This window comes from Pan paniscus, chromosome 18 (genome assembly GCF_029289425.2).
Source record: "Pan paniscus chromosome 18, NHGRI_mPanPan1-v2.0_pri, whole genome shotgun sequence".
NCBI lineage: Eukaryota > Metazoa > Chordata > Mammalia > Primates > Hominidae > Pan > Pan paniscus.
In genome coordinates, this window is record NC_073267.2 from 25,508,122 (window position 1) to 25,522,928 (window position 14,807).

General features: G+C 42.5%; 1 protein-coding gene across 3 annotated transcripts in view; it reads left to right on the top strand.

The window, feature by feature from the left end:
* The window catches only part of PRKCB (protein kinase C beta), a 379,967-nt gene that overhangs the window by 254,813 nt on the left and 110,347 nt on the right, over window positions 1-14,807 (top strand). For all 3 annotated transcript variants that reach the window (XM_034939848.4, XM_034939847.4, XM_055100033.2), the window contains one exon: window positions 842-976. In XM_034939848.4, the coding sequence (XP_034795739.2) occupies window positions 842-976 (135 nt within the window). The remainder of the gene's footprint in view (window positions 1-841; window positions 977-14,807) is intronic.

The window sequence follows — 14,807 nt, forward strand, 5'->3', positions numbered from 1 at the left end:
TTATGGATGATGCTTGGCCTGCAGCCTTCTGGGACATCTCCACCAGCCTCCCTTGAGGGTCTTCCCTGGCCAGGGCTCCAAGAATCTGGGAGTCTCTTTCTTGTACATCTAGGCATCAGGAGTTGGTTATAACAGCCAATTCACTGAGCATATATGATGTGTGACAAACACTGGGTTAAGCGATCCGACTTCATCGGCTCATTTTATTCCCAATGTAGCAATAGGGCTTATAGAGGTTAAAGAGTATGCCCAAAGTCCCATAGCAAATATGGGGTGGAGTGGGATTCAGCTTCTGGCAGTCTGACTTTAGAGGTCATACTTTTTTAGCCACCAGCTAGAAGCACAGTTCCTTGTCCTGTCTCCTCTTCCCTCTCTCAGGGCAAAGCTGGGCCCCTTCTCAGCCTCAGTCAAGGACATGTCTCAGAACAGACAATTTCCCCAGGATTTTTCTCCATGCATTTCCTCAGCCTCATTCTCAACCCACCTGTGTGCAGATATACACATGTACACACCCAATTATGCAATTGATATCTGTATTTCTTATAGGCAATAGGAATTCCTGAATATCCTGAACCCTATTAAGACATAAGATAACAAAAGTAGTTAGAACTGTTCTTGTCATAGCCAATCTAAGACCTCTGCCTGTTTAAGCCATAGGCTGTCAAACAGAAAAAGCTCTCACTCCCTGGAGAGCTAGCCTGGGATGGAAACTGAATATGTTTCTTTCAGCAGCTTGTAATCTTTAAAACTTTCTACCTCCAGGTCTTGTCCTCTTGTACATTTATTCTGCTTGAGAAATTACTACAACCTCCACTGATGTCTTTTCTTTTTCTCTATGCAGTCAGCTGAAAGAATCGGACAAAGACAGAAGACTGTCAGTAGAGATTTGGGATTGGGATTTGACCAGCAGGAATGACTTCATGGGATCTTTGTCCTTTGGGATTTCTGAACTTCAGAAAGCCAGTGTTGATGGCTGGTAAGTAAGATTTTGCCTTGAAAGCTACCATACAGCTTGCTCCATCAAACACGGGGTCAAGTATGTTTTCCTTTTTCTCCAAAAATTGAAATACTAAAACAGAGTCCCAAAGTGAAGTCTGGTTGATTGGATCTGCCTTGCAGATATGTTTTGTTTGGTCCTTGTACTAAAAACAAAAAAGAAAGAGGCCAGTCCTCGTGTCTGACGCCTGTAATCCCAGCACTCTGGGAGGCCGAGGCAGGTAGATCACTTGAGCTCAGGAGTTTAAGACCAGTCTGGGCAACATGGTGAAACCCCATCTCTATCAAAAACATGAAAAATTAGCTGGGCATGGTGGTGTGTGCCTGTAGTTCCAGCTACTCAGGAGGCTGAGATGGGAGGATCACTTGAACCCTGGAGGCAGAGGTTGCAGTGAGCAAGGTGGTCAGAGATTGAGCCACTGCACTCCAGCCTGGGTGACAGAGTGATAAAAAAGAAAGAGAGAGAGAAGGAATGAAGGAAGGGAGGAAGGAAGGAAGGAAGGAAGGAAGGGAAGGAAGGAAAAGGGAAAGGGAAAGGAAGAAGAAAGAAAGAAGAAAGAGGGAAAGCAGGAAGGAAGGAAGGGAGGAAGGGAAGGAGGGACAGAAGGAGGGAGGGAGGGAATTAGTTCTAGTATTTTAAAAATCTGGGGCTAGAAGGCAACAATTGAGAACAGTTGAATAGTTAATGCCCCCTTTAGACAGGACATGGATTTTCTATTTGTCACCGTCCTCACCACTCCCTATTTTATTACATCTGGGCCAATTTACTAAACTACATGATGAGACTGTAACTGCCCAGTGGCTTCTTTGTGCCTGCTGCCCAGACAGAGCCGATTTATCAAGACGGGAGAATTGCAATAGGGAAAGAGTTTTACACACATAGAGCCAGCTAAATGGGAGAACAGAGTTTTTTTATGACTCAAATCAGCCTCCCTGAAAATTTGGAAGCTAGGGCTTTTCAAAGATAGTTTGGCAAGGAGTAGGGTGGCTAGGGAATGGGTGCTGCTGACTGGTTGGGGATGCAGTAATAGGGGTGTGAAAAATGGTCCTCATGCACTGAGTCCACTTCTGGGTGGGGCCACAGGACTAGTTGGCAGGTCCAGGTGGGGCAGTCTGGTTGTCAGGAAGGCAAAAGCCTGAAAAGACATCTCAAAAGGCCAATCTCAAGTTCTACAGTAGTGATGTTATCTGTAGGAGTAACTTAGGAAGTTGGAAGTGTTGTGAGCTCTGGGATAAAGGCTGATAATAATCCATGTCTACATCTTAGCAGAATTCAGGCTCCTTTCATTCTCCTAACTTGGCAATATTTCATTAGTTTTACAAAGGCAGTTTAGTTTTGGGAAAGGGCTGTCATCATTTAAAATATACAACAAATTTCTTTCAAAGTTAGGTTGGCGGTCTGGTCGGGGTGGAGCCATTGGTTACGAGAAATGCAAAAAAACCTGAAGAGACATCTCAAAAGGCCAGTCTACAATAGTGATCTTATCTGCGGGAGTCATTGGGAAAGTTGCAAATCTTGTGACCTCTGGAATAATGGCTGGTAATCCTTTATGTCTACACCTTAGCAGAATTCAGGCTCCTCTCATCCTCCTAACCTGGTAGTCCCTCATTAGCTTTATGAAGGTAGTTTAGTTTTGGGCAAGGGCTATTATCATTTAAAATATACACTAGGCCGGGCGCGGTGGCTCACCCCTGTATTCCCAGCACTTTGGGAAGCCGAGGTGGGTGGATCACGAGATCGGGAGATCGAGACCATCCTGGCCAACATGGTGAAACCCTGTCTCTACTAAAAATACAAAAATTAGCTGGGTGTGCTGGCATGTGAGGATCACTTGAACCAGGGAGGCGGAGGTTGCAGTGAGCCGAGATCATGCCACTGCACTCCAGCCTGGGTGACAGAGCAAGACTCCATCTCAAAATAAAATGAAATAAAATAAAATAAACACTAAATTTGTCCCAAAGTTAACTTGGCCCGAGCCCAGGAAAGCGTAAGGGCAGTTTGGAGGTTAAAGGCAAGATGGGGGTTGGTTAGATCAAATCTCTTTCACTGATGTCATCATTTTCTCCCTGTTACAATTTCTGCAAAGACAGTTCCATGACTGGCTCCATGGACACTAGAGTGGCTTGTACACTTCACCTGAAAGATATGAGCAACCCACTGTCAGATGGTGTCTGAGAAGCTGCCGCTTCCTTGGGAGTCCTTAGCAAGTCTGGCCACAGATCATAGATGTACTGGGGTGTTGTTCTCATAGTCAGCTGCTGTGTCTCCTTTGTCCTGAAGATTTTATTTTGCTCCCTTCCTATGGCAAAAAAAAAAAAAAAAAAAAAAAAAAAATATATATATATATATATATATATATATATATATATATATATATATATATATCCTCCAATGTTACCAACGGAGAGGCTGGGTAAGCCCCCTTGGCAACCGTTTCACAGTTAACTGAATCAAGGAGTCAGAAGAAATAGCTTAACCTGGCACTATAACTTTGGGAGAAGTGGCAACTGGGCTGCTATTACTTCTTTAAGATAAATTGTCTCATATCTGAATTGTCTCATTCAGGACTTTTTCAGCTTCAAGTGAAAGAAAATAAAAATCAAACTGGTTTAGCGAGAAAGAGATGTGTCCTTTGGACCACACACACATCTTTCCTTTCCATTGTTCACCTTATGACTTCCTTATCTTGGCTCCATGTTTCATCTTAGGCCTTTTTTTTTTTTCTTTTCCTTTTTTTTTTTGAAACGGAGTCTTGCTCTGTCACCCAGGCTGGAGTGCAGTGGCGTGATCTCGGCTCACTGCAACCTCTGCCTCCTGGGTTCAAGCAATTCTCCTGCCTCAGCCTCCCGAGTAGCTGGGACTACAGGTGCCCGCCACCACGCCCAGCTAATTTTTTGTAATTTTAGTAGAGATGGGGTTTCACCATGTTAGCCAGGATGATCTCGATCTCCTGACCTTGTGATCTGCCTGCCTTGGCCTCCCAAAGTGCTGGGATTGCAGGTGTGAGCCTCCGTGCCCAGCCTGTCTTAGGCTTTTCTTGAAACATATATTGAGTGTCCACTAGGTGCTGGTCACTAGAAACACATGGAGGTATAAGACAGACATGACTTCATGGAGCTTAGCTTATGGCAGAGGGTGGGTTGGGGAGATAAACATTGAACAAGGAATTACGCAAATCACAAATCAATGACAACATGATGGAAGATGTGAAAAAGACAGGAGCTGAGAGTTTTGAACCCAAAAGTATCTGAGACAGATTTCAATCAGTTTAGAAAGTTTATTTTGCCAAGGTTAAGGATGTGCCAGTGACACAGACTCAGGAGATCCTGATGACGTGGGCCCAAGGTGGATGGGGTACAACTTGCTTTTATACATTTTAGGGAGACGTAAGACATCAATCAATACATGTGAGATTTACATTGGCTCAATCTGGAAAGGCAGGACAACTAAAAGTGGGACGGGGAGGTGCTTCCGGGTCATAGGTAGATTTTACAATTTTCTGATTGGCAATTGGTTGAATGAGCTGTTATCAATAGAAAGGAATGTCTGGATTACATAAGGAGTTGTGGAGACCAAAGTTTTATCATGAAGATGAAGCCTCCAGGTAGCAAGTTTCAGAGAGACTAGATGGTAATTGTTTCTTATCAGACTTAAGGTCTGTGTTGATGTTAATGCTGGTTGGCTTTTCCTGAATTCCAAAAGGAAGGGGATATAATGAGACATCATGTCTGACTCTCCCTTCTCATCATGGCCTGAAACAGTTTTTCAGGTTAACTTTGGAATGCCCTTGGCTGAGAGAAGGGGTCCATTTACATGGCTAGGGGGCTTAGAATTTTATTTTGGTTTACAGAATGTACCCCAAAAGAGTTGTGTTAAAGCACAATTCACAAATAGTTAAAAACATAGTTCTCATAAGATAGATAATGAGCATTAATGGGCATTGGCCAAAGATTTCCTTAGCTCACTAAGGAGAAAAGCAGCAGGATGAATGAATGATTCCACAGAAGGTTTGATAAACTGATGTTCGTGTAGTCAGTAGAAAAAGATATGCTGAAATAACCTTGCTCAGTTAAATATAAAACTGACTGATATACAGGACAATAGAATCATAAGCTTTGGGGTTATCTACTAGAATGAAACAAAAAAAAAGATTTTGGCCAGGCATGGCGGCTCACACCTGTAATCCCAACACTTTGGGAGGCTGAGGCGGGCGGATCACCTGAGGTCAGGAGTTTGAGACCAGCCTGGCCAACATAGTGAAACCATGTCTCTACTAAAAATACAAAAATTAGCTGGGCATGGTGGCAGGTGCCTGTATTCCCAGCTACTCGGGAGGCTGAGGCAGAAGAATCGCTTGAACCCAGGAGGCAGAGGTTGCAGTGAGCTGAGATTGTGCCACTGCACTCCAGCCTGGGCAAAGATTTCACCTCAGTTTTCTAAAAGTTAACATGTATCTTTGCAGACTAGGGAGGCCATCTGGGGCTGACCTGATGGTGAATAATAAACTAAACAAAGTAATATTACTGTGAGGAAAGAAATAGCTAATTAGAAAATGCTCTAGCATGACATTAAAAGTTCACATGGTCATCTTTTTGGTTTTCTTTTTCCCCCAAGCTTTGGATATTTTTCCTTAACGTACAAATGACTTGATTTTGCAGGGTGTACATCAGTTACTCACAGTGGATGTTTCATTCTCATTTTAAATCAAACTTAAAGAGGTTAAAGAGAAAGAATGCATGATCCTCAGGGGGTATCAGTGTGACAGGAGGAAACATAATAATAATAATTATAATAGCAATAGCTACTACTCATTGACTCTTAATAGATGCCAGGCTCTGGGTCGAGCTTTTCCAGATGTCGTGGAGTCACACTTTTACACAGCACTGATCAGGTGTGCAGAAAAAATAAAGCTTCATTCTTTTCTATAATGGACTTAGACTTTCTCATGCACTTTTGTGAACTCCTGGTGACCGAGGAGAAGGGACTCTATATGCTGCATGTGGTACTTTCTGAGCTTCACTGTTTCACTTTTCTGACTGGTCACTGTTAACAGCAAAACCAAGCTCTGTAAAATATTTTAAAGAAGTTTATTCTGAGTCAATATAAGTGACTGTGGCTTGGGGAAACACAAACCCAAGAAGCTTTGAATAAGTGGTCCTGAGGTGGTTAGATTACAGTTTGGTTTTACACGTTCTGGGGAGGCAGAAGTTACAGGCAAAGACATAAATCAATACATGGAGATTATACATTGGTTTGGGCCCGAAAGGCAGGATAGCTTTAAATGGGGCTTATGGGTTATAGGAGATTCTTTAATTTGCAGTTGGTTAGAGTAAGACTTTGCTAAAACTTGGAGTTAACAGAAAGAAATATTTTATGTTGGCTGGGCTTGGTGGCTCATGCCTGCAATCCCAGCACTTTGGGAGGCCGAGGCAGGTGGATCATTTGAGGTCAGGAGTTTGAGACCAGCCTGGCCAACATAGTGAAACCCCATCTCTACTAAAAATGCAAAAAAATTAGCAAGTTGTGGTGGTGCATGCCTGTAATCTTAGCTACTCTGGAGGCTGACCAGGAGAATTGCTTGACGCAGGAGGTGGAGGTTGCAGTGAGCTGAGATCCCGCCACTGCACCCAGCCTGGGTGACAGAGTGAGACTCCATCTCAAAAAAAAAAAAAAAGAGTGTTTTAAGTTGAGGATGCTGTGCAGCAAGATGGCTTGCTTATGGTGCAACTTCACCTTTGCCTGGCCTGGCGTTAGTCCTGTTTATAATCTAGTATTTTATTGCCACAAAGAGTCTGTTTTGTCAGTCTTATGATCTCTACTTTAACATTCATGTCAGTCCATTGTTGTATCTAAACTCCAAAAGAGAGGGGGTATAACAAGACGTGTCCAATCTCCTTTCTCTCATGGCTGAGAATTCTGTTTTTAAGGTTTTTCTTAGATCCTCTTGGCCGAGGAGGGGGTCTGTTCTGTCAGTGGGGGGCCTTAAGATTTTATTTTTAGCCTACGTTCCTAAACCGGTGCCCACTGAAGTGGGACTGGTCCCACCTAGCTTTGGGGCATCATTCTGGCTTTGTGCTGAAGATCCTGGCCTGTTGCTTCTCCTTCTGAATTCCCTCCATGCAGCACCCTCTCTGTCCCACTCATAGGCCACTGCTGGGCCTGGTTCAGGGAGGCCAGGAGCCTGCCTGAGTCCTCCCCCTGAGGAGTCTTTTCTGCTCCTTCTGCTGCTGCTGGAATGATGTTGCCTGGTGCATGGATAGGTCTCTGGCCAGCGTTCCAGCCGAGGAGGAGGGAAACCCACCTCTCCCCACCACCTGTCCTTTCTCCTTCCCAAGGTTCTCCAAGCCCCAAAGGGAGGGGCTTCTCCTACAATCACCCAATGAGTTCATCTAGAGCTGATTCACTGAGACGGCAATATTTTAGCAGAGAAAGAGTTTAATAAACACAGTGCCAGCCAAGCTGAAGGATGGGAGTTTATTACTCAAATCAGCCTCCTCCAAAATTCAAAGACTAGGGTTTTTCAAGGACAGTTTAGTGGTAAGGGTGGGGCTAGGGAATGGGGAATGCTGATTGGTGGGTTGAGAGTGAAATCATAGGGGGTCAAAGCTGTCTTCTCATGTTGAGTCAGTTCCTGGGTGAGGATCACAAGACCAGGTAAGCCAGTTTCGTTGTATGGATTCCCAGTCTGGGTTGCACCAGCTGGTCCATCAGAATGCAGGGTCTGGAAAATATTTCAAACACCAATTTTAGGTCTATAATAGTGATTTTATCTATAGGAGCAATTGGGGAGATCCTGAATCTTGTGACCTCTGGCTACATGTCTCTGGAGCCAGAATTCTAACTTTGTGGCTAATATGTTAGTTTTACAAAGGCAGTTTTAGTCCCCAAGCAAGGAGATGGTTAGTTTTGGGAAGGAGCTGTTATCGTCTTTGTTTTAAAGTTAAACTAATGGCCAGGTGTGGTGGCTCATATCTGTAATCCCCGCACTTTGGGAGTGCCAAGGTGGGAGGATTGCTTCAGTTCAGGAAAGAGACCAGCTTGGGCAACAATGAGATCCTGTCTCAACAAAAAATTTAGCCAGGCATGGCGGCGTGCACCTGTGCTCCCAGCTACTCAGGAGCCTGAGGTGGGAGGATCACTTGGGCCCAGGAGGTCGAGGCTGCAATGAGCTGTGATTGTGTCATCGCACTCCAGCCTAGGCAATGGAGAAAGACCCTGTCTCAAAGTAAATAAAGAAACAAATACAAATAAAAAATGAAGTTGAACTGAAACTAACTTCTTCCCTTAGTTAGCTTGGCCTAGGCCCAGGAATGGACAAGGATAGCTTGGAGATTAGAAGCAGATGGAGTTAGTTAGGTCCGATTTCTTACACTGTCATAACTTTTCTATGTCATATTTCTCTTACTGTCATAATTTTTGCAAAAGTGGTTTAACTCCCACACATGCCATATCCTTCTTCCTGGGCTAGTGCCTGCCTTGTCTACTCCCCTAAGGCTGAGAGCAGGGAAGAAAAAAACGGCTTAAGAATAGGGATAGTGTATCAGGAGTAAGCCCAAAATATTACTGCATTTACACTTAGATGATCATTTAATTCTCCAGTTATTCTAGGTTTCATCATTTCCAAGGCTCAGAATAGTTCAGCAGTGTGTTAGGGATACACAGCTTGTAAGCAACGGTGCTGGGTTCAGGTCCAGATTTCTATGATGCCAGAGCCTAAGCATATACAAATTCCATTCTGCCTCCTGATACAGGGTTAGGTGGAAGGCTAGAGGGTAGACAGCTGAGATTTTATTTCGGCTTTCCTGACTGGATGGATGCTTTGTGACCTCAGGTGAGCCACTTCACCTCTCTGTACTACAGCCTTCACAGCAGGTATGCCACCCTTCAGATTGATTACAACACCCCCTGTCCTCCATCCACCACTTAGGATAGCTGTGAAGTTGATGACATAATAGTTGGAAGGGAACTTTTCCAAAATAAAAGCCCTCTGCAGATTTTTGCAGATAAAAGTCCTCTTCAGATTTACGGCCAAGACATTTGCGATGCTGTCTTGACTCTAAATGGACCAGATCCTAGACATTTGGATTCTTGCCCCTGGGATTCTTTGAACATTATGTGATCTTGAGCAAGTCTCACACCCTTTCTGAAACTCAGATTCACCATTTAGAAGGGGTTGGGCTCCATCAGCTCTTCTGTTGTGCTGTAATTGAAGACCGTGTGGCAGAAACAGCAGATGCAGCTGTGGAAGCTCCCAGATGTGGTGCACCAGCCCCAGGCCCCCTGTCTGCCTCTTGGCCAACTGCCCTGTATCTGTTGTCAAATCCTCCTCTTTGTTTCTAATTTTGTTTATTTATACTGTCTCCTTTCTTTCCCCTTCATTTTCCAGAGGTTCATCTGCTTTATTTACTTATTTATTTTCTTCAAGGAATTAACTCTGGGATTTGTGTATCAATTTTGTTTGCTTTCTCCTTTTCTGTAGGTTTATTTTGTGTTTGGCTTTGACTTTCAGTTGAACATTTTACTAATTTATTTTTTCTTCTTTTGCCTGACTCTGCTCTTTAAAAATAATGAATAGCTTTTTTGTTTGTTTGTTTGTTTGTTTGTTTTGAGACGGAGTCTTGCTCTGATGCCTAGGCTGGAGTGCAGTGGCACAGTCTCTGCAGGTTCAAGCGACTCTCCTGTCTGAGCCTCTTGAGTAGCCGGGATTACAAGTGCCTGCCACCACACCCGGCTAATTTTTGTATTTTTAGTTGAGACAAGGTTTCACCATGTTGGCCAGGCTGGTCTTGAACTCCTGACCTCAGGTCATCCTCTCACTTCGGCCTCCCAAAGTGTTGGAATTACAGGTGTGAACCACCGCACCTGGCCAAAAGTAATGAACAAGCATTTAAGGGAATAAATGTTTCCTCTAAGTTTTGATATGCTAACATTCTGGCTTTTGCTACTTCCTTGAGGGCCTGCAGTTGAGGTCTTAGTTTCTTTTCTAACATGCTTTAATTTAGGCATTTTTTTAGCCCCTAGAATTAGATTTTTGTTTAAATTTTTAATATTAATGTCAAGTTACTGTTTTAGTGCTTTCAAGTTAGAGAATATGGCCTGTGCACTTTTCTTTTTTCCTCCTGTTTTCTTTCCTTTCTTTCAGCATAGCTTAGTATTTGTTCAATGTTGTTAAAAGTTCTGTGGACTTGCAAGAGAAAGATTATATTAGCTATTCATAGAGTATACTTTTTTTGTGGAGAAAGAATAAACCTTTTTTCAACTTTTATTTTAGATTCACGGGATACATGTACAAATTTGTTACCTGGGTATATTGCATGATGCTGAGGTTTGGGGTATGAATGATTCCGTCACCCAGGTACTGAGCATAGTACCCAACAGTTAGTTTTTCAATCCTTGTCTTCCCCTCCCCTCTCCCCTCTATAGTCCCTAGTGTCTGTTGTTGTCATCTTTATGTCCATGAGTATAGGGTATACATTTATTCATTCCAATGTATTATAAGGTCCAGATCTTTTTTTTCTGAGGCGGTGTTTCACTCTTGTTGCCGAGGCTGGAGTGCAATGCCGCGATCTTGGCTCACCATAGCCTCCGCCTTCCGGGTTCAAGCTATTCTCCTGCCTCAGCCTCCTGAATAGCTGGGATTACAGGCATGTGCCACCACGCTCAGCTAATTTTGTATTTTTAGTAGAGATGGGGTTTCTCCATGTTGGTCAGGCTGGTCATGAACTCCCGACCTCAGGTGATCCACCCACCTTGGCCTCCCAAAGTGCTGGGATTACAGATGTGAGACACCACGCCCAGCTAAGGTCCAGATCTTTTATACCTTCATATTGTCCTTTTGTTTGCTTGAGCTAAATGTGTAGTGTTTATTAAGTTTCTTCAGGCAAAATGATTCACAAACATTCTTTTTATTTCTAGGGGTTTTTGCTTTATCTGTATATGGCAATATTATTAACCACATAACTCTACAAGTCTTATTATATTGACATGAAGTTATCTTTGTTGCAGCTAATGCGTTTTCTCTATAATTTTACTTTGTTGCTGGCATTCATTCATTCATTCATTGAATATACACAGTGAGCACCTGCTGTGCTGAAGAGACACTAATGAGCAAAACAGACAAGAATCCGTGGCCTCATGGAGTTTTCTTTTTAGTTGAAGAAAAATAAACAACAATTGTAAATGAACAAAAATAAGTAGTAAAACATGGCATGTTTGAGGCTGATAAGTGCCATAGAGAAAAGTAAACAAGAAATGGGGACAAGGAATCTTGGGGAGTGGAGACGTTCAGATTTTATAGGGAACTCAGGAAAGAACTCACTGAAAAGGTAACATAGAGCAAAGATCTAAAGCAGGTGAGGAGGGAGCTGTGTGGATATCTAGGGAGAGGTTGTCTTAGGCAGAGAGGACGGCAAGCTCAAAGGCCCTGGGGCAGGAGTGCACCCGGCAAGTTGGAAGAGCAGTAAGGAGACTCCTGTAGCTGGAGCTGGATCCATGAGGGGAGAGTGGAGGAGGATTAGGTCTTGGAGGATATGGGGAGAGGGTTGGCGGATCCTGTCGGCCTTATCAGGACTTTGTCTTCTACTCTGAAGAACACGGGGAGCCAAGGAATTAATGAGATTGAACTGACCTTTGCATATGTCCTCTAGTTGTGGTGTGGTCGATCCCTTTTCCCTAGTAGGTCCTTTCCCATTCTTTTATGTCTAATCTTTCTAAGTCCTTTGGTCTTGTGTAACAAGCGGCACGTTGTTGGATTTTTTTTTTTTTCTTTTTGAGACAGAGTCTCACTCTATCGCCCAGGCTGGAGTGCAGTGGCACGATCTCAGCTCACTGCAACCTCTGCCTCCTGGATTCAAGTGATTTTTCTGCCTCAGCCTCCCGAGTAGCAGGGATTACAGGCATGGGCCACCACACCCATCTAATTTTTGTGTTTTTAGTAGAGGTGGGCCTTCACCATGTTGGCCAGGCTGGTCTCGAACTCCTGACCTCATGATCTGCCCACCTTGGCCTCCCAAAGTGGTGCTGGGGTTACAGGCGTGAGCCACCAAGCCTGGCCTTTTTTTCTTTTTTTTAAAATTTTACTTTAAGCTCTGGGATACATGTGCAGAAAGTGCAGGTTTGTTACATAGGTATACATATGCCAGGTGGTTTGCTGCACCTATCAACCTGTCATCTAGATTTCAAGCCCCGCATGCATTAGGTGTTTGTCTTAATGCTCTCCCTCCCCTTGCCCCTCACCCCCTAACAGGCCCCGGTGTGTAATGTTCCCTTCCTTGTGTCCATGTGTTCTCATTGTTCAACTTATGAGTGAGAACATGCAGTGTTTGGTTTTCTGTTTCTGTGTTAGTTTGCTGAGAATGATGGTTTCCAGCTTTATCCATGTCCCTGCAAAGGACATGAACTCATCCTTTTTTATGGCTGCATAGTATTCCACGGTGTATATATGCCCCATTTTCTTTATCCAGTCTATCATTGACGGGCATTTGGGTTGGTTCCAAGTCTTTGCTATTGTAGCTAGTGCTGCAATAAACATACATGTGCATGTGTCTTTATAGTAGGATGATTTATAATTCTGAATCTGAAGATCTTTTTTCCACAGGAAAATGTTTTAATGTTTATAGCTATAATTGCCATGTTTCTTATGGTGTTTCTAAAGTTTTCTTTTTCTTTCCTATTTCATTCTTTTTTTTTCATCTCCTTCTAAACAGATAACTATTATCTTAAATCAGTGTTATATTACTTTTTATAAAAAAACTTTTTGTTATTATTAATAATCACATTTTGGTCTTATTACAAAAAAAAAACCAAAAACCAAAAAACAAAAAAACTAATGCTTTGGAATCAGACTTCCCGGGTTAGAATTTCTACTGTACCACTTCCTAGCTGTGTACCCTTGGCAAGTTACTTCGCCTCTCTGTGCTGTGTTTCCTCATTTGGAGATAATAGTCGTAATTATGTCACAGGATTGTTGCAGTATCAAATTAGTTAATATAAGTGAGGTGCCCAATGTCTGCTAAATAGCACTCAGTAAGTGTTAGTCATTATTGTTAATTGAATAATTATTAGAAAAATATAAGAAATTGGAGAATTTCAGAGACCCCAGATTCCCAGTGCCCATAACCACTATTGACCCTATAGAGAGAGAGAGTGAAGCAAAAAATGAAATCTTACTGTGCATACTATTTGGTACCTTGCATTTTTCACCTAAAAATAATCCGCAATAAACATAATTGTGGCAAAACTTTTGTGCCCAGCTTTAATAATTTCCTAATAAATTTCTAAGCCTGGAATTGATGACTTTAAGCATATACACATTATTAAAGTGTTTGCCAAAATGTCCTACAATTTTAAAAATCAATTTACAGTCTTATCAATCTTGTATGAAACTTTTCAGTTTATTAACATTAACATCCAGTGCTATAAATTTCAAAGATATGATACAAAGATTATACACATATTGTATTAGAAATTATGTTGAACATTTTCATTTGCATATTGCCATTTGTTTATATTTATATACGACTATGTCCTTTTGCCTTTTTCTTATTGACTTGTAAGAACTTTTTATATGAGAAGAATATTAATATGTCTTTCCTGACATATGTATGTTGCAACGTTCCTCCTCCTCCTTTTCATGTTGTAAATTAATTTTGGTAATATGCATTTTTCTTATGGTATATAAAGCATTCGGTTCAACTCCAATCTAATATGATAGATATCAAGTCACTTGCCAGAAACATTTCTCAAGTTTTTCTTTTCATTGACTAATTGTTATCTGAATTATCCATGCTATGTTCACTGTCTCAAATGAATTTTTTAATTCAGTGATTATATTTTTCTTCCGAAAGTAGTCTTTCCCACTCTCGTATTTGTTCCCTTTTCACAGATGCACCAACCTCTTGAATCTCACTGCAAATATGAATTAGGTAGTTTCTAGAATGTTCTCTCTTTTGGCAGCAGTTTTATTTCATGGGAGTTACTTTGATTCTGCATTGTTTCTTTCTATTTAAATGACTAAATTTTTCACACATCCTATTGTGCTTATTTACCTATCCTTATAGAAGGGTGAGCACAGACATTTCTGTGTCCTTGTTCTAACATTTCATATCTGGATAAAGGGAGACAGGAGTCTTTTGTGTTTTTTGGAATTCTGTTTTGTCAGATCAGGAGTCCTGTTCCTGACATTTGGGCGGGGCTACAGTGGAGACAGGTGCATAACAGGCACCCCTCAAGCCAGATGGAGAGCCCATCTTCCTCACGTTGGTTCTGTGCATCTCAAAGTCAGAAGGGGTCCTGCTCCTCTCTGAGGGGGCACACGTGTCCTATTTGGAGGCAGTAGTGGCAGCGTCCTTCACTCACTCTGTGGCGTACTGGCCACCGTGAACACACGCTGTGGCACCATGCCCCTGCCCGCTACTCCAGGCACTGACATGTCTCCTCTTGCATATGAATGGGAATCGGCAACCCTCACCCGGTCGTTGATGGTCTCAGCCAGGGTCATTATTGGGCTCTGTTGGGGCACATTTTATGGATGACAGCTGGTCACTTCCCCTTTATCTGTATTTTCGCAAGTGTGAGACCCCAAATACTCTAGATGGTTCACAGTCAGGGCATAAATAATATTGAATTGTGCCCCAAGAAAGCAATTATTTTGTCAATGTTCTTTCAGTTCTTCAAATTATGGCAAAGAGAAAATCTCAGAGGTCTCTGATATATCGTTAACACTCTAACACTTGCTCTTCGCTGATCTCCCATTAAAAAGGGGCAGGGGCAGGCTTTCGATTGAGAGCCTTTAGTAAGCAACACCATCTAC